This window comes from Arachis ipaensis, chromosome B7, assembly GCF_059453495.1.
Source record: "Arachis ipaensis isolate K30076 ecotype BB chromosome B7, ASM5945349v1, whole genome shotgun sequence".
Taxonomy (NCBI): Eukaryota; Viridiplantae; Streptophyta; class Magnoliopsida; order Fabales; family Fabaceae; genus Arachis; species Arachis ipaensis.
In genome coordinates, this window is record NC_142442.1 from 37,751,528 (window position 1) to 37,775,660 (window position 24,133).

Consider the following 24,133-nt stretch of genomic DNA (forward strand, 5'->3'; position numbering starts at 1 on the left):
CCTCAATTTCAGCCAGAAAATACCTGAAATCACAGAAAAACATACAAACTCATAGTAAAGTCCAGAAATGTGATTTTTGAATGAAACTAATAAAAATATAATAAAAAGTAACTAAAGTATACTAAAAACTATGTAAAAACAATGCCAAAAAGCGTATAAATTATCCGCTCATCACAACACCAAACTTAAATTGTTGCTTGTCCCCAAGCAACTGAAAATCAATTAGGATAAAAAGAAGAGAATATACTATAAATTCCAAACCATCAATGAAACTTAGCTCCAATCAGATGAGTGGGACTAGTAGCTTTTTGCCTCTGAATAGTTTTGGCATCTCACTTCATCCTTTGAAGTTCAGAATGATTGGCATCTATAGGAACTTAGAATTTAGATAGAGTTATTGATTCTCCTAGTTCAGTATGTTGATTCTTGAACACAGCTACTTTATGAGTCTTGGTCGTGGCCCTAAGCACTTTGTTTTCCAGTATTACCACCGGATACATAAATGCCACAGACACATAACTGGGTGAACCTTTTCATATTGTGACTCAGCTTTGCTAGAGTCCCCAGTTAGAGGTGTCCAGGGTTCTTAAGCATACTCTTTTTGCTTTGGACTTCGACTTTAACCGCTCAGTCTTAAGTTTTCACTTGACACCTTCACGCCACAAGCACATGGTTAGGCACAGCTTGGTTTAGCCGCTTAGGCCAGGATTTTATTCCTTTTGGGCCCTCCTATCCACTGATACTCAAAGCCTTGGATCCTTTTTATTACCCTTGCCTTTTGGTTTTAAGGGCTATTGGCTTCTTCTGCTTGCTTTTTCTTTTTCTTTCTTTTTTTTCGCCATTTTTCTTTTCTCCCTTTTTTTTTCGCAAGCTTTTGTATTCACTACTTTTTCTTGCTTCAAGAATCAATTTTATGATTTTTCATATTATCAATAACATTTCTCCTTTTTCCTCATTCTTTCAAGATCCAACAATTTTAACATTCATAAACAACAATTTCAAAAGACATATGCACTGTTCAAGCATTCATTCAGAAAACAAAAAGTATTGTCACCACATCAAAATAAGTAAACTAATTTCAAGGATGAATTCAAAATCATGTACTTCTTGTTCTTTTGTTTTTAGAATATTTTTCATTTAAGAGAGGTGATGGATTCATAGGACATTCATAGCTTTAAGACATAGACACTTAAACACTAATGATCATGTAATAAGGACACAAACATAAATAAAACATAAGCTCAAAAATTGAAAAACAGAAAAATAAGAACAAGGAGATTAAAGAACGGGTCCACCTTAGTGAGGGTGGCGTCTTCTTCCTCTTGAAGAACCAATGGTGTTCTTAAGCTCCTCTATGTCTCTTCCTTGCCTTTGTTGCTCCTCCCTCATAGCCCTTTGATCTTCTCTAATCTCATGGAGAATGATGGAGTGCTCTTGGTGTTCCATCCTTAGTTGTCCCATGTTAGAACTTAATTCTCCTAGGGAGGTGTTAATTTGCTCCCAATAGTTTTGTGGAGGAAAGTGCATCCCCTGAGGCATCTCAGGGATTTCATGGTGAGGAATTTCCTCATGCTCTTGTTGAGGTCCATGATCTCTTGTTTTCTCCATCCTTTTCTTAGTGATAGGCTTGTCCTCATCAATGAGGATGTCTCCCTCTATGTCAATCCCAGCCGAATTGCAGAGGTGGAAAATGAGGTGAGGAAAGGCTAACCTTGCCAAAGTGGAGGACTTGTCAGCCACTTTGTAGAGTTCTTGAGGTATAATCTTATGAACTTTCACTTCCTCCCCAATCATGATACTATGGATCATGATGGCCCGATTCACAGTTACTTCGGATCAGTTGCTAGTGGAAATGATAGAGCGTTGGATGAACTCCAACCATCCTCTAGCTACAGGCTTAAGGTCCGGTCTTCTCAATTGAACCGGCTTGCCTCTTGAGTCAACTTTCCATTGAGCTCCTTCCACACATATGTCCATGAGGACTTGGTCCAACCTTTGATCAAAGTTGACCCTTCTAGTGTAGGGGTGTGCGTTTTCTTGCATCATTGGCAAGTTGAACGCCAACCTTACATTTTCAGGACTGAAATCTAAGTATTTCTCCCGAACCATTGTAAGCCAATTCTTTGGGTTTGGGTTCATACTTAGATCATGGTTCCTAGTGATCCATGCGTTTGCATAGAACTATCGAACCATTAAGATTCTGACTTGTTGAATAGGATTAGAGAGAACTTTCCATCCTCTTCTTCTAATCTCTTGTCGGATCTCCGGATACTCAGTCTTTTTGAGCTTAAAAGGGACCTCAGGGATCACCTTTTTCTTGGCCACAACTTCATAGAAGTGGTCTTGATGGACCTTTGAGATGAATCTCTCCATCTCCCATGACTCTGAGGTGGAAGCAATTGCCTTCCCTTTCCTCTTTCTTGAGGTTTTTCTGGCCTTAGGTGCCATTAATGGTTATGGAAAAACAAAAAGCAATGCTTTTACCACACCAAACTTAAAAGGTTTTCTCGTCCTCGAGCAAAAGAAGAAAGAAAGTAGTAGAAGAAGAAGAAGATGGAGGAGATGGAGTGAGAGTGTATTCGGCCAAGGGGGAGAAGTAGTGTTTGTGATGTGTGAAAATGGAGTAGTGTTAAGGGGTTTATATAGGGGTAGGGGGAGGGTAGGTGATGAGCGGATAATTTATACGCTTTTTGACATTGTTTTTAGTATGTTTTTAGTAGGATCTAGTTACTTTTAGGGATGTTTTTAATAGATTTTGTGTTAAATTCACATTTCTGGACTTTACTATGAGTTTGTGTGTTTTTCTGTGATTTCAGGTATTTTCTGGCTGAAATTGAGGGACTTGAGCAGAAATCAGATTCAGAGGTTGAAAAAGGACTGCTGATGCTGTTGGATTCTGACCTCCCTGCACTCAAAGTGGATTTTCTGGAGCTACAGAACTCGAAATGGCGAGCTTCCAATTGCGTTGGAAAGTAGACATCCAGGGCTTTCCAGCAATATATAATAGTCTATACTTTGGCCAAGAATTGACGACGTAAACTGGCGTTCAACGCCAGCTTTCTACCCAAATCTGGCGTCCAGCGCCAGAAAAGGAGCCAAAACCAGAGTTGAACGCCCAAACTGGCACAGAAACTGGCGTTCAACTCCACAAATGGCCTCTGCACGTGCTACACTCAAGCTCAGCCCAAACACACACCAAGTGGGCCCTGGAAGTGGATTTATGCATCAATTACTTACTCATGTAAACCCTAGTGACTAGTTTATTATAAATAGGACCTTTTACTAGTCTTTTAGACCATCTTTGGATTACCTTATGATCCTTTGATCACGTTTTGGGGGCTGGCCATCTCGGCCATGCCTGGACCTTCACTTATGTATTTTTAACGGTAGAGTTTCTACACTCCATAGATTAAGGTGTGGAGCTCTGCTGTCCCTCAAAGATTAATGCAAAGTACTACTGTTTTCTACTCAATTCTTCTTATTTCGCTTCTAAGATATCCATTCGCACCCAAGAACGTGATGAAGGTGATGATTATGTGTGACGCTCATCATCCTTCTCCCTTATGAACGCGTGCCTGACAAACACTTCTGTTCTACATGAATTAAGCTAGAATGAATATCTCTTAGATCTCTTAATCAGAATCTTTGTGGCGTACGCTAGAATGATGGCGGCATTCAAGAGAATCCGGAAAGTCTAAACCTTGTCTGTGGTATTCCGAGTAGGATTCAATGATTGAATGACTGTGACGAGCTTCAAACTCGCGAGTGTTGGGCGTTAGTGACAGACGCAAAAGGAGGGTGAATCCTATTCCAGCATGATCGGGAACCGACAGATGAATAGCCGTGCCGTGACAGGGTGCGTGAGCATATTATTCACTGAGAGGAGGGGATGTAGCCACTGACAACGGTGATGCCCTTGCATAAAGCCAGCCATGGAAAGGAGTAAGACTGATTGGATGAAGATAGCAGGAAAGCAGAGATTCAGAGGTACGAATGCATCTCCATACGCTTATCTGAAATTCTCACCAATGATTTACATAAGTACCTCTATCCCTATTCTATTATTTATAATTCGAAAACCACATAACTGTTTTATATCCGCCTAACTGAGATTTACATGGTGACCATAGCTTGCTTCATACCAACAATCTCCGTGGGATTCGACCCTTACTCACGTAAGGTATTACTTGGACGACCCAGTGCACTTGCTGGTTAGTTGTATCGAAGTTGTGACAGACTGTAAAACTAGATCAGAGTATCTGGCCCGAGAAGCCATTACCAGAGATCACAATTTCGTGCACCAAGTTTTTGGCGCCGTTACCGGGGATTGTTTGAGTTTTCGGCAAGCTTTTGGTCCGGTAACATCAGTGCCAGATTCCCTTTTGATCCGGCAACAGCACCAAGTTTTTGGCGCCGTTGCCGGGGATTGTTCGAGTTTGGACAACTGACGGTTCATCTTGTTGCTCAGATTAGGTAATTTTCTTTTTATTTTATTTTCAAAAATTTTTCAAAAATATTTCTAAAATTTTCTCATCTGTTTTCGAAAAAAAAAAATAAAAAAAATGTTTTCAAAAAAATTTTATTCAAGATTTTTAAGAATGAATTCTAGTGTTTCATGAAGCATGTTGAAGCCTGGCTGGCTGTAAAGCCATGTCTAAATTTATTTGGACTGAGGCAGCAATTTGTTATCAAGATCAATATACTCTCGTGTTAAAGACTAAAGCTTGGCTGGCCATTGGCAATGTCTAGTGCTTTGGACTGGAGCTTTCATTGAAAGCTTGGCTGGCTAGTGAGCCATGTCTAATTCCTGGACTGAAGCTTTAGACTAAGAATGCAAGATTCCTGGAATTCATATTAAAAATTTTGGAATCCTTATTTTTTCTTTTTCAATTAATTTTCGAAAAATTCAAAAAATCCAAAAAAATTAGAAAATCATAAAAATCAAAAATATTTTTGTGTTTCTTGTTTGAGTCTTGAGTCATGTTATAAGTTTGGTGTCAATTGCATGTGCATCCTGCATTTTTCGAAAATTCATGCATTCATAAGTGTTCTTCATGATCTTCAAGTTGTTCTTGGTAAGTCTTCTTGTTTGATCTTGATGATTTTTTGTTTTGTGTCTTTTCATGTTTATCATATGCATTCTTGAATTCTTAGTGTCTCAGCATTAAAGAATTCTAAGTTTGGTGTCTTGCATGTTTTCTTTGCATTAAAAATTTTTCAAAAATATGTTCTTGATGTTCATCATGACATTCAAAGTGTTCTTGGTTTTCATCTTGACATTCATAGCATTCTTGCATGCATCACATGTTTTGATCTAAAAATTTCATGCATTGCATTTTTTTTTGTGTTTTTCTCTTGCATCATAAAAATTCAAAAATAAAAAAAAATATCTTTCCCTTTTTCTCTCATCAAATTCGAAAATTTGAGTTGACTTTTTCAAAAGTTTTTAAAATCAAATTGTTTCTTATGAGTCAAATCAAATTTTCAATTTGAAAATCTTATCTTTTTCAAAATCTTTTTCAAAAATCAAATCTTTTTCAAAATTCTTAGTTATTTTCGAAAATTCCAAAAATATTTTTCAAAAATCTTTTCTTATTTTTATACCAAATTTTCGAAAATAACATAATCAATTAATGTTTTGATTCAAAAATTTGAAGTTTGTTACTTGCTTGTTAAGAAAGATTCAAACTTTAAGTTCTAGAATCATATCTTGTGATTTCTTATGAATCAAGTCATTAATTGTGATTTTAAAAATCAAATCTTTTTCAAAACTAACTTCAATCATATCTTTTCAAAAATATCTTCTTATCTTATCTTTTTCAAAAATATCTTTTCAAAATATCTTTTCTAACTTCCTAACTCCTTATCTTTTCAAAATTTGTTTCAACTAACTAACTAACTTTTTGTTTGTTTCTTAACTCTTTCAAAACCACCTAACTAACTCTCTCTCTCTCATTTTCGAAAATATCTTCCCTCTTTTTCAAAAATTTCTTTTTTACCAACTAATTATTTTTATTTTTAAATTTAAAAAAAAAATATTTTTCGAAAATTTCTAACATTTTTCAAAAACTATTTTCAAAAATCACTAACTCTTTTTCAAAATAATTTTCGGAAATTATCCCTCTCCCATCTCATTCTATTTATTCATTCATATCCTAACATCTCATCTCACATCTCTTTCATTCGTACAGTTGCATCTCTTCCTTTACATCACGTGCTTTGTCTCCCCCTCTTCTCTTCCACTCACAAAGGGATCCCTATATTGTGGTATAAAGGATCTCTATTATTATTATTATTATTTTTCTGTGCCTTCTTCTTTGTCATATGAGCAGGAGCAAGGATAAGAACATTCTTGTGGAAGCAGATCCAGAACCTGAAAGGACTCTGAAGAAAAAATTAAGAGAAGCTAAAATACAACAATCCAGAGATAACCTTTCAGAAATTTTCGAACAGGCAGAGGAGATGGCAGCCGAAAATAATGATAATACAAGGAAGATGCTTGGTGACTTTACTGCACCTAATTCCAATTTACATGGAAGAAGCATCTCCATTCCTGCCATTAGAGCAAACAATTTTGAGCTGAAACCTCAATTAGTTTCTCTGATGCAGCAAAACTGCAAGTTTCATGGACTTTCATCTGAAGATCCTTTTCAGTTCTTAACTGAATTCTTGCAGATATGTGATACTGTTAAGACTAATGGAGTAGATCCTGAAGTCTACAGGCTCATGCTTTTCCCTTTTGCTGTAAGAGACAGAGCTAGATTATGGTTGGATTCTCAACCTAAAGACAGCCTAAACTCTTGGGATAAGCTGGTCACGGCTTTCTTAGCCAAGTACTTTCCTCCTCAAAAGCTGAGCAAGCTTAGAGCTGATGTTCAAACCTTCAGACAGAAAGAAGGTGAATCCCTCTATGAAGCTTGGGAAAGATACAAACAGTTGACCAAAAAGTGTCCTTCTGACATGCTTTCAGAATGGACCATCCTGGATATATTCTATGATGGTTTATCTGAGTTATCAAAGATGTCATTGGATACCTCTGCAGGTAGATCCATTCACCTAAAGAAAACGCCTGCAGAAGCTCAAGAACTCATTGACATGGTTGCTAATAACCAGTTCATGTACACTTCTGAAAGGAATCCTGTGAGTAATGGGACGCCTATGAAGAAGGGAGTTCTTGAGGTTGATACTCTGAATGCCATATTGGCTCAGAATAAAATATTGACTCAGCAAGTCAATATGATTTCTCAGAGTCTGCATGGAATGCAAGCTGCATCCAACAGTACTCAAGAGGCATCTTCTGAAGAAGAAGCCTATGATCCTGAGAACCCTGCAATAGCAGAGGTAAATTACTTAGGTGAACCTTATGGAAACACCTATAACTCAACATGGAGAAATCATCCAAATTTCTCATGAAAGGATCAAAAGCCTCAACAAGGCTTTAATAATGGTGGAAGAAACAGGTTTAGCAATAGCAAGCCTTTTCCATCATCAACTCAGCAACAGATAGAGAACTCTGAACAAAATGCTTCTAATTTAGCAAATCTAGTCTCTGATCTATCTAAGGCCACTGTAAGTTTCATGAATGAAACAAGATCTTCCATTAGAAATCTGGAAGCACAAGTGGGCCAGCTGAGTAAAAGGATCACTAAAATCCCTCCTAGTACTCTCCCAAGCAATACAGAAGAGAATCCAAAAGGAGAGTGCAAGGCCATTGACATAAGCGCCATGGCCGAACCTGTGAGGAGAGGAGAGGACGTGAATCCCAAGGAGGAAGACCTCCTGGGACGTCCAGTGATCAATAAGGAGCTTCCCTCTGAGGAACCAAAGGACTCTGAGGCTCATCTAGAGACCATAGAGATTCCATTGAACCTCCTTATGCCCTTCATGAGCTCTGATGAGTATTCCTCTTCTGAAGAGAATGAGGATGTTACTGAAGAGCAAACTGCCAAGTTTCTTGGTGCAATCATGAAGCTGAATGCCAAATTGTTTGGCATTGATGCTTGGGAAGTTGAACCTCCCTTGTTCATCAATGAACTAAGTGATCTGGATCAACTGACATTGCCTTAGAAGAGACAGGATCCTGGAAAGTTCATAATACCCTGTACCATAGGCACCATGATCTTTAAGGCTCTGTGTGACCTTGGTTCAGGAATAAACCTCATGCCCCTCTCTGTAATAGAGAAACTGGGAATCTATGGGGTGCAAGCTGCTAAAATCTCATTAGAGATGGCAGACAGCTCAAGAAAACAGGCTTATGGACAAGTAGAAGATGTATTAGTAAAGGTTGAGGACCTTTACATACCTACTGATTTCATAGTCCTGGATACTGGAAAGGAAGAGTATGAATCCATCATCCTAGGAAGACCTTTCCTGGCCACAGCAAGAGCTGTGATTGATGTTGACAGAGGTGAAATATTCCTTCAATGGAATGAGAACTCCCTTGTGTTTAAAACTCAAGGATCTCCCTCTGCAACCATGGAGAGGAAGCAGAAAAAGCTTCTCTCCAAGCAGAGTCAACCAGAGCCCCCACAGTCAAACTCTAAGTTTGGTGTTGGGAGGCCACAACCAATCTCTAAGTTTGGTGTTGAACTCCCATATCCAAACTCTAAGTTTGGTGTTGGAGAGTCTCAACAAAGCTCTGCACATCTGTGAGGCTCCATGAGAGCCCACTGTCAAGCTATTGACATTAAAGAAGCGCTTATTGGGAGGCAACGCAATGTTTATCTAATTCTTATTTTTATTGTTTTTTTTTCATGTTTTCTTAGGTTCATGATCATGAGGAGTCACAAAATAAATATAAAAATTGAAAACGGAATCAAAAACAGCAGAAGAAAAATCACACCCTGGAGGAGCATCTGTCTGGCGTTCAAACGCCAGAACAGAGCATAGTTCTGGCGCTGAACGCCCAGAACAAGCATGGTTCTGGCGTTCAACGCCAGAAATGGCAGCAAAGGGGCGTTGAACGCCCAAAATGGGCACCAACCTGGCGCTGAACGCCCAGAGTTGTGTGCAAGGGCATTTTACATGCCTAAATTGGTGCAGGGATGTAAATGCCTTGACACCTCAGGATCTGTGGACCCCACAGGATTCCCACCTACCTCATCATCTCTCTTTCCATTCATGATCATCCCTTCTTTTTTTCCATTTACCACTCACATCCATACACCCACTACCTTCAAAAATTCAACATCTCTTTCCCACCCAATCCCACCCATATGGCCGAATATACACATCCCTCCTTCTCCTCCATATCTTCTTCTTCTTCTTCTATTCTTTCTTCTTTTGCTCGAGGGCGAGCAATATTCTAAGTTTGGTGTGGTAAAAGCATAGCTTTTTTGTTTTTTTTTCCATAACCATTGATGGCACCTAAGGCCAGAGAAGCCCCTAGAAAGAGGAAAGGGGAGACAAAAAGCTTCCATCAAGGGTCTATAGCTCAGTGGTAGAACATTTGACTGCAAATCAAGAGATCCCTGAGATACCTCAGGGGATACATTTTCTTCCACACAATTATTGGAAGCAACTAAGGGTGGAACATCAAGAGCACTCCATCATCCTTCATGAAATCAGAGAAGATCTAAAAGCAATGAAGGAGGAGTAGCAAAGACAAGGAAGAGACATAGAAGAGCTCAAGGACATCACTAAGGTGGATTCATTCCTTGTTCTTATTTCTTCTGTTTTTCGTTTTCTATGTTATGTGCTCATCTATGTGTGTGTCTTCACTACATGATCATTAGTAGTTAGTAACTTTGTCTTAAAGTTATAAATGTCCTATGAATCCATCACCTCTCTTAAATGAAAAATGTTTTAATTCAAAAGAACAAGAAGTACATGAGTTTCGAATTTATCCTTGAACTTAGTTTAATTATATTAATGTGGTGACAATGCTTCTTGTTTTCTGAATGTATGCTTGAACAGTGCATATGTCTTTTGAAGTTGTTGTTTAAGAATGTTAAATATGTTGGCTCTTGAAAGAATGATGACTAGGAGACATGTTATTTGATAATCTGAAAAATCATAAAAATGATTCTTGAAGCAAGAAAAAGCAGCAAAGAACAAAGCTTGCAGAAAAAAAAATAGGCGAAAAAAAAAAATAGAAAGAAAAAGAAAAAGCAAGCAGAAAAAGCCAATAACCCTTAAAACAAAAAGGCAAGGGCAAATAAAAAGGATCCCACGGCTTTGAGCACCAGTGGATAGGAGGGCCTAAAGGAATAAAATCCTGGTCTAAGCGGCTAAACCAAGCTGTCCCTAACCATGTGCTTGTGGCGTGTAGGTGTCAAGTGAAAACTTGAGACTGAGCGGTTAAAGTCAAGGTCCAAAGCAAAAGAAGAGTGTGCTTAAGAACCCTGGACACCTCTAATTGGGGACTCTAGCAAAGCTGAGTCACAATCTGAAAAGGTTCACCCAATTATGTGTCTGTGGCATTTATGTATCCGGTGGTAATACTGGAAAACAAAGTGCTTAGGGCCACGGCCAAGACTCATAAAGAAGCTGTGTTCAAGAATCATCATACTGAACTAGGAGAGTCAATGACACTATTCGAAATCTGAAGTTCCTATAGATGCCAATCATTCTGAACCTCAATGGATAAAGTGAGATGCCAAGACTATTCAAGAGGCAAAAAGCTATAAGTCCCGCTCATATGATTGAAGCTATGTTTCATTGATAGTTTGGAATTTATAGTATATTCTCTTCTTTTTATCCCAATTGATTTTTAGTTGCTTGGGGACAAGCAACAATTTAAGTTTGGTGTTGTGATGAGCGGATAATTTATACGCTTTTTGACATTGTTTTTAGTAGGATCTAGTTACTTTTAGGGATGTTTTTAATAGATTTTGTGTTAAATTCACATTTCTGGACTTTACTATGAGTTTATGTGTTTTTCTGTGATTTCAGGTATTTTCTGGCTGAAATTGAGGGACTTGAGCAGAAATCAGATTCAGAGGTTGAAAAAGGACTGCTGATGCTGTTGGATTCTGACCTCCCTGCACTCAAAGTGGATTTTCTGGAGCTACAGAACTCGAAATGGCGAGCTTCCAATTGCGTTGGAAAGTAGACATCCAGGGCTTTCCAGCAATATATAATAGTCTATACTTTGGCCAAGAATTGACGACGTAAACTGGCGTTCAACGCCAGCTTTCTACCCAAATCTGGCGTCCAGCGCCAGAAAAGGAGCCAAAACCAGAGTTGAACGCCCAAACTGGCACAGAAACTGGCGTTCAACTCCACAAATGGCCTCTGCACGTGCTACACTCAAGCTCAGCCCAAACACACACCAAGTGGGCCCTGGAAGTGGATTTATGCATCAATTACTTACTCATGTAAACCCTAGTGACTAGTTTATTATAAATAGGACCTTTTACTAGTCTTTTAGACCATCTTTGGATTACCTTATGATCCTTTGATCACGTTTTGGGGGCTGGCCATCTCGGCCATGCCTGGACCTTCACTTATGTATTTTTAACGGTAGAGTTTCTACACTCCATAGATTAAGGTGTGGAGCTCTGCTGTCCCTCAAAGATTAATGCAAAGTACTACTGTTTTCTACTCAATTCTTCTTATTTCGCTTCTAAGATATCCATTCGCACCCAAGAACGTGATGAAGGTGATGATTATGTGTGACGCTCATCATCCTTCTCCCTTATGAACGCGTGCCTGACAAACACTTTTGTTCTACATGAATTAAGCTAGAATGAATATCTCTTAGATCTCTTAATCAGAATCTTTGTGGCGTACGCTAGAATGATGGCGGCATTCAAGAGAATCCGGAAAGTCTAAACCTTGTCTGTGGTATTCCGAGTAGGATTCAATGATTGAATGACTGTGACGAGCTTCAAACTCGCGAGTGTTGGGCGTTAGTGACAGACACAAAAGGAGGGTGAATCCTATTCCAGCATGATCGGGAACCGACAGATGAATAGCCGTGCCGTGACAGGGTGCGTGAGCATATTATTCACTGAGAGGAGGGGATGTAGCCACTGACAACGGTGATGCCCTTGCATAAAGCCAGCCATGGAAAGGAGTAAGACTGATTGGATGAAGATAGCAGGAAAGCAGAGATTCAGAGGTACGAATGCATCTCCATACGCTTATCTGAAATTCTCACCAATGATTTACATAAGTACCTCTATCCCTATTCTATTATTTATAATTCGAAAACCACATAACTGTTTTATATCTGCCTAACTAAGATTTACAAGGTGACCATAGCTTGCTTCATACCAACAATCTCCGTGGGATTCGACCCTTACTCACGTAAGGTATTACTTGGACGACCCAGTGCACTTGCTGGTTAGTTGTATCGAAGTTGTGACAGACTGTAAAACTAGATCAGAGTATCTAGCCTGAGAAGCCATTACCAGAGATCACAATTTCGTGCACCAGTAGGTTTCGGCCATTAGGGTTGGGTTTGGGAGGGAAAGGAATTTGAATTTGGAGGTAGGTGGGGTTTATGGGGAAGAGGTATGGAGGTGATTGGTGAAGGACATTTGGGGAAGAGTGTTATGAAAATGTGTGAAGAGTAGAGAAGAAGAGGTGGGGTAGGTGGGGATCCTGTGGGGTCCACAGATCCAGAGGGGTCAAGGACTTAACATCCCTGCTCCATTTAGGCCTGCAAAACGCCCTTAGAATGCATGTCTGGCGTTAAACGCCAGCTTGCTGCTTGTTTCTGGCGTTTAACACCAGCTTTTCTCCCATTCTTGGCATTAAACGCCAATTCTATGCTCTGTTCTGGCGTTAAATGCCAGTCTGGTGCTTATTTCTGGCGTTTAACGCTAGCTTGATGCTTCTTTCTGGCGTTAAACGCCAGTTTGATGCTTCTTATTGGCGTTTAAACGCCAGTAAGCTCTTCTTCCAGGGTGAGCTATTTTTAATGGTGTTTTTCATTCTGTTTTTGATTTTTCAGTAGTTTTTGTGACTTCACATGATCATCAACCTAAAGAAAACATAAAATAGCAATGGAAAATAAATAGATATAATTAAATAACATTGGGTTGCCTCCCACAAGCGCTTCTTTAATGTCAATAGCTTGACAGTGAGCTCTCATGGAGCTTCACAGATAATCAGAGCAAGGTTGGGGCCTCTCAACACCAAACTTAGAGTTTGAATGTGGGGGTTTTGTTTGACTCTGTATTGAGAGAAACTTCTCATGCTTCCTCTCCATGGTTACAGAAGAAGAACCTTGAGTCTTAAATACAAGGTAGTCCTCATTCAACTGAAGGACCAACTCTCCTCTGTCAACATCAATCACAGTATTTGCTGTGACTAGGAAGGGTCTGCCAAGGATGATGGATTCATCCTCATCCTTCCCAGTGTCTAGGATTATGAAATCAGCAGGGACGTAAAGGCCTTCAACCTTCACTAGCATGTCCTCTACTAGTCCATAAGCCTTTTTCATTGATTTGTCTGCCAGCTCTAATGAGATTCTTGCAGGTTGTACCTCAAAGATTCCTAGTTTTTCCATTACAGAGAGTGGCATGAGGTTTATCCCTGACCCAAGGTCACATAGAGCCTTCTCAAAGGTCATGGTGCCTATGGTACAAGGTATGAAGAACTTTCCGGGATCCGGTTTCTTCTGAGGTAAAGTTTGCCTCATTAATGTACTCAGTTTTCATTGGTGAACAAGGGGGGTTCATCCTCCCAAGTCTCATTACCAAATAAACTGGCATTCAACTTCATGATTACTCTTAGATACTTAGCAAGTTGCTCTTCAATGACATCTTCATCCTCTTCAGAGGAAGAATACTCATCAGAGCTCATGAATGGCAGAAGGAAGTTCAATGGAATCTCTATGATCTCTGTATGAGCCACAGATTCCTTTGGTTCCTCAAATGGGAATTCCTTTGTGTTCAGAGGACGTCCCAAGAGGTCTTCCTTACTGGGATTCACGTCCTCCTCCTCCTCTGGGCATTTGGCCATACCAAGTAAGGTTATGGCCTTGCACTCTCTCTTGGAATTTTCTTCTGTATTGCTTGGGAGAGTACTGGGAGGAGTTTCAGTAATCTTCTTACTCAGCTGACCTACCTGTGCCTCCAAATTTCTAATGGAGGACCTTGTTTCATTCATGAAACTTAGTGTGGTCTTGGATAGATCAGAGACTATGGTTGCCAGGCCAGAATGGCTCTGTTCAGAATTCTCTGTCTGTTGCTGAGAAGATGATGGAAAAGGCTTGCTATTGCTAAACCTATTTCTTCCACCATTATTATTGAAGCCTTGTTGAGGCTTCTGTTGGTCCTTCCATGATAAATTTGGATGATTTCTCCATGAAGGATTATAAGTGTTTCCATAGGGTTCTCCCATGTAATTCACCTTTGCTATTGCAGGGTTCTCAGAATCATAAGCTTCTTCTTTAGAAGATGCTTCTTTAGTACTGTTGGATGCAGCTTGCAATCCATTCAGACTATGAGAAATCATATTGACTTTCTGAGTCAATATTTTATTCTGAGCTAATATGGCATTCAGAGTATCAATTTCAAGAACTCCCTTCTTCTGAGGCATCCCATTGTTCACAGGATTCCTCTCAGAGGTGTACATGAACTGGTTATTTGCAACCATTTCAATGAGTTCCTGAGCTTCTGCAGGGGTTTTCACGTGAAGAGATCCTCCTGCAGAATGGTCCAATGACATTTTTGACAACTAGACAGACCATCATAGAATATACTTATGATGCTCCATTCTGGAAGCATGTCAGTAGGACACCTTTTGATCAGTTGCTTGTATCTTTTCCAAGCTTCATAGAGGGATTCTCCTTCCTTCTGTCTGAAGGTTTGGATTTCCACTCTAAGCTTGCTCATCTTTTGAGGTGGAAAGAATTTGGCCAGGAAAGCACTGACCAACTTATCCCAAGAGTTCAGGCTATCCTTAGGTTGTGAATCCAACCATGTTCTAGCTCTGTCTCTTACATCAAAAGGGAAAAGCATAAGCCTGTAGACCTCAGGATCAACTCCATTGGTCTTGACAGTGTCACAGATTTGCAAGAATTCAGCTAAAAACTGATGAGGATCTTCCATTGGAAGTCCATGAAACTTGCAGTTCTATTGCATTAGAGAAACTAATTGAGGCTTAAGCTCAAAGTTGTTTGCTCCAATTGCAGAAAGTGAGATGCTTCTTCCATAGAAGTTAGAAGAGGGTGAAATAAAGTCACCAAGCATCTTCTTTGTATTTCCACCATTGTTATTAGGTTCGGCCATGTCTCCTTCTTTTTCGAAAATTTCTGTCAGGTTCTCTCCAGAGAGTTGTGCTTTAGCTTCCCTTAGCTTCCTCTTTAGAGTCCTTTCAGGTTCAGGATCAGCTTCAACAAGAATATTCTTATCCTTGTTCCTGCTCATATGAAAAAAAAGAGAACAGAAAAGAAAATATGGAATACTCTATGTCATAGTATAGAGATTCCTTATATGAGTATAAGATGAGGAGAATAGAAGGAGGAGAAGAGAGGGGGGAGAAAATTCGAATTTAATTTAAACTAAAAGGAAAAATATTTTTGTTTTTATTTTAAAATGTTAGTATTCGAAAATAAAAAAGAGAAATAAAATTAAAATTAAAATTTGAAACAATTAGTTAATTAAAAAGAATTTTGATAAAGTGGATAGAAGTTTTCGAAAATTAGAGAGAGAAAATTAGTTAGGTAGTTTTGAAAAAGATATGATTGAAATAGAAAACTTTTAAAAATAAACCAAAAAGTTAAGTAGTTAATTGAAAAAGATTTGAAAATCAAATTTGAAAGGGTGAGAAGTTAGAAAAGATTTTGAAATTGATTTTGAAAAAGATATGATTGAAATTGAAAGAGATATGATTGAAAATCATTTTGAAAAAAATTTGAATTGGAAATTAAAAAGATTTGATTTTGAAAATTAAAGTTGATTACTTGACTAACAAGAAAGTAAAAGATATGATTCTAAAATTTAAAGATTGAACCTTTCTTAATAGGCAAGTAACAAACTTTAAAATTTTTGAATCAAAATATTAAATGCTAGCAAAGAATTCGAAAATATGAAACAAAATAAAAAAAAAGATTTTTGAAAATCAATTTGAAATTTTCGAAAATATGAAAGAAAAAATGAAAAAATTTTGATTTTTGAAAAAGATATGAAAAAGATAGAATTTTTAAATTGAAAATTTGATTTGACTCATAAGAAACAACTAAATTTTGAAATTTTTTTGAAAAAGTCAACTCAAATATTCGAAATTTATGAGAAGAAAAAGGGAAAGATATTTTATTTTTGAATTTTTAATGAGGAGAGAGAAAAACATAAAAATGATGAAAAACATAAAAATTCAAGATCAAAACACATGATGCATGCAAGAACACTTTGAATGTCAAGATGAACACCAAGAACACTTTGAAGATCAAGATGAACATCAAGACTTATTTTTGAAAATTTTTAAGAAAAGAAAAAAATGCAGGACACCAAACTTAGAAATTTTCAAACTTTAGACACTAACAAATTGAAAATGCATATGAAAAACAAGAAAAGACACAAAACATGAAAATGCAAAGATCAAACAAAGAAAATCATCAAGAACAACTTGAAGATCATGAAGAATAGTTTCATGCAGGTGTTCTTCAAAAATTTTAAAGAAAAATTAAAAAGATGCAATTGACACTAGACTCAAACAAGGAACACAAAAATTTTGGTTTTTTTTTATTTTATTTATTTTTTTGTAATTTTTCAAAAATTAATTGGAAAAGAAAAATAAGGATTTCAAAATTTCTAATGAGAATTCCAGGAATCATGCAATGTTAGTCTAAAACTCCGGTCCAGGAATTAGACATGGTTTACTAGCCAGCCAAGCTTTCAGTGAAAGCTCTGGTCCAAAACACTAGACATAGCCAATGGCCAGCCAAGCTTTAGCAGATCATTACATACAACAACTAATTCGCTGAGAAAGGCAAAGAAGCTCTTCTAAAGATAGTTAAAACCTCGGTCCAAAAGATTAGACATGGCTTACTAACCAGCCAGGATTCAACATATCTCATGAAACTCTAGAATTCATTCTTAAAAATTCTGAAGAACATAGAATAATTAAATTTTTTTTTTGAAATTTTTTTTCGAAAATAAAAATAATAAAAACAAAAAGTTTAAAATTAAAATAAAATTACCTAATCTGAGCAACAAGATGAACCGTCAGTTGTCCAAACTCGAACAATCCTCGGCAACGGCGCCAAAAACTTGGTGCACGAAATCGTGACTGTTCATTCCTTGGTAACGGCGCCAAAAAATTAATACGCACGTTCATAATCTTAGTTCTTTTTCACAACTTCGCACAACTAACCAGTTGGATCGTCCAAGTAATAAACCTTACGTGAGTAAGGGTCGATCCCACGGAGATTGTCGGCTTGAAGTAAGCTATGGTCATCTTGCAAATCTTAGTCAGGAAGATTCAAATGGTTATGAGATTTAAGATAATTGAATTATAAATAAAATATAGAATAGGATAGAGATACTCATGTAATTCATTGGTGAGAGTTTCAGATAAGCGTATGGAGATGTTTTGCTCCCTCTGAATCTCTGCTTTCCTACTGTCTTCATCCAATCATTCATACTCCTTTCCATGGCAAGCTGTATGTTGGGCATCACCGTTGTCAATGGCTACTTCCCGTCCTCTCAGTGAAAATGGTCCAAATGCGCTGTCACCGCAAGGCTAATCATCTGTCGGTTCTCGATCATGCTGGAATAGGATCCATTGATCCTTTTGCGTATGTCACACGCCCAACAATCGCGAGTTTGAAACTCGTCACAGTCATCCCTTCCCAGATCCTACTCGGAATACCACAGACAAGGTTTAGAATTTTCGGATCTCAGGAATGGCCACCAATAATTCTAGCCTATACCACGAAGACTCTGATCGTGAACCAGGAGGCTAAGAGATATGCATTCAAGCTTGTTTTCATGTAGAACGGAAGTGTTTGTTAGGCACGCGTTCATAAGTGAGAATGGTGATGAGTGTCACATAATCATCACATTCATCATGTTCTTGTGTGCAATGAATATCTTATAATAAGAATAAGCTTGAATTGAATAGAAAAACAATAGTACTTTGCATTAATTCATGAGGAACAGTAGAGCTCCACACCTTAATCTATGGTGTGTAGAAACTCTACCGTTGAAAATACATAAGTGATGGAGGTCAAGGCGTGGCCAAATAGCCAGCCCCCCTAAACGTGATCTCTGAACATAAAATTATTCAAAAGATGATCAAAAGATGTGAAATAAATCACTAAAAGTAGTTTTTATACTAAACTAGTAGCTAGGGTTACATAAGATAAGTAAATGATGCGGAAATCCACTTCCGGGCCCACTTGGTGTGTGCTTGGGCTGAGCATTGAGCTTTCATATGTAGAGACTCTTTTTGGAATTAAACGCCAGTTTGTAGCCTGTTTCTGGCGTTTAACTCTTGTTTGCAACCTGTTTCTGGCGTTTAACTCTAGAATAGGGCAGGGAGTTGGCGTTTGAACGCCAGTTTGCATCGTCAAAACTCATGAAAAGTATAGATTATTATATATTGCCGGAAAGCCCTGGATGTCTACTTTCCAACGCAATTGAGATCGTGCCAATTGGGTTCCTGTAGCTCCAGAAAATCCATTTCGAGTGCAGGAAGGTCAGAATCCAACAGCATCTGCAGTCCTTCTTCAGCCTCTGAATCAGATTTTTGCTCAAGTCCCTCAATTTCAGCCAGAAAATACCTGAAATCACAGAAAAATACACAAACTTATAGTAAAGTCCAGAAATGTGATTTTTGAATGAAAACTAATAAAAATATAATAAAAAGTAACTAAAGTATACTAAAAACTATGTAAAAACAATGCCAAAAAGCGTATAAATTATCCGCTCATCAATGTTCAAATTGGTAGGATTTATGAATTACATATCATTTTTACCCTGTATGCTCATATATGTTCTTGGAGGATAGATTTACCCTTGACCAAGTAGATAGATGCTTTTACATTAGTTGCATGCATTCATTTAGGTAATTTGTACTTCATAAACCCTTTCTTACCACGATCTTTGGTCTTTTTATTTTTAGCATGAGGACATGCTTGGTTTAAGTGTGGAGAGATTTGATAAACCCCAATTTTGTGGTTTATATTGTGTAGAATTTGGGGATTTTGTCAATATTTTTCACACTTATTCACAACAATTGCATGGTTTTGTGTTCTCTTCCTAATATTGCTTCATGATGGAAAACATGCTTCTTTTGCCTTAGAATTGCTATATTTTGATCCTCTTTTATTACCATTCGATTCTGTGATGTGTTTGTTGAGTGATTTTAGAATTTATAGGGCAAGAATGGCCTAGAAGAGAGAAAGAAAGCATGCACAAGAGGAAGGAACATGAAGATTTAGATTTTGGGAATTTCAGCATGGGCGCGCACGCGCACCTCGCGCGCACGTGTGGATGTGGACAGCTGGAAGCGACGCATGTAGATCGGTGCATCCGCGTGGATTAGAGACATCCCCACCGACGCGCACGCGTACATGGCGTGCACGCGTGGATCGCAAAATCAATCGGCGCGCACGCGTGCATGGAGCGTACACGCGATAAGCTGCGCGTGACTTCATTAAAGAAAATCGTGCCTGGCAATTTCTGAGGCTCAAGAGGCCCAAATTCAAGCTGGTTCTGCATGGAAAAGACCCAAGGATGCTAGGGGGAAGGGGGGGATCATTCATTCACAATTAGACACAATTTTTAGCTAGTTTTTGGTTTTTGTTCTTCTAGAGAGAGAAACCCTTGTTCCTTTATAGATCTAGTTTGATTTGATCTTTCCTTGTTGAATTCTGAATTGGATCTTGTTAATTACTAGTTTTGATTACTTAATTTGGATTTCCTTAGTATAATTTTGTTTAGAACTTGTGTTAGATTTATGTTTTCTTGTCACTTGTTATTTTCTACCCATTTCATGAATCTTGTGGATCTTGAATTGTTAATGTTACGTTGATGATTTTCATGATTAATTGTGTTGTTTGAGTGATTTCATATTGATAATTGTTAGTGGGTACTTGTTAATTTCAATCTAATTGCAATTTGAATATGTCTTTTAGTAATGCTTACCATGTGTTTGATGAAATGTTTCCTTTGATTATGGAGTAGTCCTCTTTACTCTTGGCCTAGGCTAAGGGAATTGGGTAAACTTGATTCATTGGGTCTAATGAATTTGATGATTTGGGAACCCTTAGTGGTCAATTTGATAACCATTGACACTAGCCTACTACTAAGTCAATTAGTAGCTAGGTTGGACCTTATGCGTTGATGTTGACTAAACCATTTAATATACTTCAAGTATAGAAGTAAACTTAATGAGTTTGGTTCCTCATAATTGTCAAGATATGGTTATTGGACAAGGATGGTGACCCCAATTCCCATGCTTAGCCAAGAGTTGCTTTTATTATTCTTATTTGAAAACCCAAAAATCCTGATTTCTTTGTCTTAGTTATAGTTATTTGTTTAGTTTTAAAGTAGAATTATATTGGATGTTATCTTATTAAGTTGGAATTGCTCACACCTTGCTTTAATCACTTGAATTAGTTTCTTGTATTTTAAGATTACTTGCTTGTTAGGACTCTTAGTTTAATTTCTTGTTCATGATTTGCAATCCCGGAATTCTAACCAGTGTTGATGCACATGTTTGCCCATTCCTTGTGAGATGACCCGAGGTTTGAATACTTCGGTTACTTTTATTGGGGTTGAACTTGTGACAACCAATTCCTTTAAAATTTGATTCGCGGATTATTTGTCGGTTAAGGGCTATACTTGCAACGCGAAAATCTTGTGAAATTCCTTACCAACGGTATTCCTCCCATGACACACCTAGCAGAGATAGCGATAAAACAAAGGATAGCCCTAAGGTACAATGGCAAAGTGCTAAAAAGAAGCTTGGGAGAAGGCGACTTGGTCTTACGACGTAACGACATAGGGCTACCAATAGGGGTGGAAACAGGCCAGGCCAGGCCAGGCTTTGCTCTTAACAGGCCTGGCCTGTCATACAGTTAATTGGCCTGAGCCTGGCCTGCAGCCTGTTATAGGCTCTTTATAAGGTACTAGGCCTGGCCTGTTATTCAGTTTGGCCTGGCCTGAAGCCTGTTAAAAGGCCTGATATTTTTTTTTTTACAAAAATAAAAATATTATTTTAAAAAATTATTTTTTAATAAAAATATTTATATGTAATATGTCATATATTTAATATTTATAAAAAAATTTTAAACTTTTAATGTATTTAAAATATATTTATAATAAAATATAATAGATTTAAAATATCTCATAATTTTGTTATAATAAATAATTATTTATATATTTAATTATATTTTAACAGGCCCAGGCAGGCCTGACAGGCTAATAAGGCTAATTAGCGAGCCTGGGCCTGGCCTATTAACGTATTAAGGCTTTTAAAAGAGCCTGGGCCTGTGCCTATTTTATAACAGGCCAGGCCAAACACAGGCCAGGCTGCAGGCCCCTGGCAGGCCGCCTGGCCTTTTTCCACCCCTAGCTACCAACCCCAGGAGAAGGCAAGTTAGCCGCAAACTGGGAAGGCCCTTACAGGGTAAGAGAGGTCCTCGGCAAAGGAGGTTATAAGTTAGAGAAGTTGGATGGAAGCGAGGTACCGAGAACATGGAACATGGCAAACCTGAGGAGGTGCTACTCATAGGAAGAAGCGACCACATGACCAGACGACCTCAACCCCCCCCCCTTTTTTTTCTTTGTTTTACATTCCTTTTACATTCCTCTTTTACTATCTTTCACCTAATTATGCATTACATCACTTCCTTGCTTCACGGTTCTAAAAATATGATAAGTTTGTCTCTTTGCAAGATTCACATCGAAATAACAAAACGACGAAAAAATAACGAACGGTCGACCTAACGGGAACCTGGGACTGATCACCCCGGGAACCAAAAGGGACCCAAAGCAAAACGACTCAGCGACAAGCAACGAAAACGGTAAATACCATAAAAACAGTAAACCAAATGGCCGTGACGGTCCGAGTAAGCAAAAACAAATAAAAGAAAAGTCACGACGGCCCGAGTAAGCAAAAACAAATAAAAGCAAAGCCGCGATGGCCCGGGTAAGCAAAAAAAATTCATAGGCAAAGCCACGACGGTCTGAGAAAACAAGCAATAACCAAGAAAATGGCCAAAGATAAAAGTGCCAAAAGTGTTCATTACAACTAAAGGGCACCTTAAACACGCCCCAGAATAAAAGTAAGTTACAAAAGATAAAGCAAGGAATACAAAGGTTGGGAGAAGTATCCATCTCAAGACTTGAAAATATCAACAATCTTCCCGCCTTCAACCATCTTCAAAGCCCCAACTTGAGAGAGATCGAGGTCGGGAGCCAGCACGGCCACCTGGAGCTTAATCCCCTCCTCGGTCAGCTTCACGGCCTCCCAGGCCCCTTTTGGAAGCTCCTTATTCTTCTTCCTCAAAGCAGCCATCTCTTCACGAGCAATCTCTGCCGAGCTCTCCGCCAACTTCAGATTTTTCTCCAGTTCCTTGGCTCTCTTCCCAGCAGCAGCAGCCTCACCATGAGTAGTATTCAAATCTTTCATCAAGGCAAGATCCCGATCCACCAGCCTATTGATCTCCTTGGAATCCTCCTCAGCCTTTTTCTCCTGCTCAGACAACTTAGTCTTTAGAGACTCCTCCCGAGATCTCGAATCCGTCAGATCTTTTTGGGAGTCCCGAAGTTTTACTTCCATATCATGGTAATTTCCCAAGACAGGCTCAACCTTCTTGGCAATAGCTGCTGCTCGAAGAAGACTTCGGTAGATCCACCTCGCCTGCCTAGAAAGGTCGGCATCACGGAAAAACTCCTCGGTTCTAGGTAGTAACTGAGATTCGATGAAACCCCCGGCATCGAAGTTCTTCTCCATAACCAAAAGTGCTTTCTCGGAGCCCCGTTTCCTCTTCTTAGGGTTTCTAACGGCCTTTAAGTCATCGTCACCAAAACCCAGATCCTCCTCATCAAAAGGAGCTTCCGTTTCCACATTCGAATTCCCCGAAGTGTTCTCAAGAGGAACCTCAACCTTCTCTGGCTGACCTTGGTCGGCCCCGTCAACCCGACCACTGCCCTCCCCAACATCCCCTTGGTCCTGGCTCGCCGAAGGGGTCGCCGAGGAGTCGTCACCACCCTCATCATCCCCTTGGATGAGGTTCATCAGGTCAGCCAAAGTCTTTTTTCCACCAGCCATGGAAACTACAAGCAAAAAGACGAGGGCGTGAGTAATAGAAGAACAAAATACTAAAAATACAAAAATAAAGAATTCACCAACATACGATCGACCGGCCTCCAGATCTCCCATAACCATACGAGGGTTAAGATTTTTCTCGCCGAAAATCGCTTACAAAATGTCGGCAATATTGTGAACTTCCGGACTCAACCAATCATAAGATATCTTTATCAAATAATCGGATCCCGCCCCGAAGCTCCAATAGGTCGGGATCTGCCTTTCCCCCTCGGCAGTAAGCCAGAAAGGTTGATGACCTTCAATTGGCCTAACCTTAAAGAAAGTAGACTTGAAGTCGTGGAAGGAATCCTCAAAGAGGCCAAAAATCCTACGACCTTGTTGAGCCCTAAAGGACATATATCCCTTCTTCGCCTTCCCCTGGCGAGAAGGGTTCATAAGCAGGAAAAGATAGAGAAAAACGTTCACCGAAGTCGGAAGCTCCAGATATTCGCAAACCATCTCGAAGCATCGGATGGCAGCCCAGCTGTTCGGATGAAGTTGTGACGGAGCAACATAACAACGGTTCAACAAATCCATGACGAAGGGGGAGAAGGGTAAACGAACCCCAAGGTCGTAAACATGGGTTCATAAACCCACAACTAGTCGACAACTCGTGGGGAGGCCAAGTTCTTCTGACATACACGCTCCCGACCAGCGGGAACGTAAACTTGGTAGAACGCTTCCTCGGGACCACCTCCACATAAAAGCCCTGCCTGGCGCAGATCCTAGAGGCCCTCCTTCGTGACCTTGGAAAGGCTATCCTTCACGTCGGAAGAAACCCAGGCGTAATGGTCAACAAAGTCGGCTAACGGACGCTGAGCCTGATCTGGGAGAACAAGGCGCTCAGCCATACCTACAGTAAAAGAAAAAACTACAACTCCCCAAATCACCCTCGAGATACCCCTACGCTAACCCAGAA

At 39.1% G+C, this 24,133-nt stretch overlaps 1 protein-coding gene and 1 non-coding gene across 2 annotated transcripts; both read right to left on the reverse strand.

Moving 5' to 3' along the window:
• Positions 1 to 6,858: 6,858 nt before the first annotated feature.
• Positions 6,859 to 6,966, reverse strand: LOC148550873 (small nucleolar RNA R71). The gene has a single exon (XR_015893176.1). It is a non-coding gene; the product is annotated as a small nucleolar RNA R71 (small nucleolar RNA).
• Positions 6,967 to 22,242: 15,276 nt separating this feature from the next.
• Positions 22,243 to 23,295, reverse strand: LOC148550874 (uncharacterized). The gene has a single exon (XM_088494650.1). The coding sequence runs from the start codon at positions 23,293 to 23,295 to the stop codon at positions 22,243 to 22,245; it is 1,053 nt and encodes a 350-aa protein (XP_088350776.1).
• Between the last annotated feature and the right edge of the window lie 838 nt (positions 23,296 to 24,133).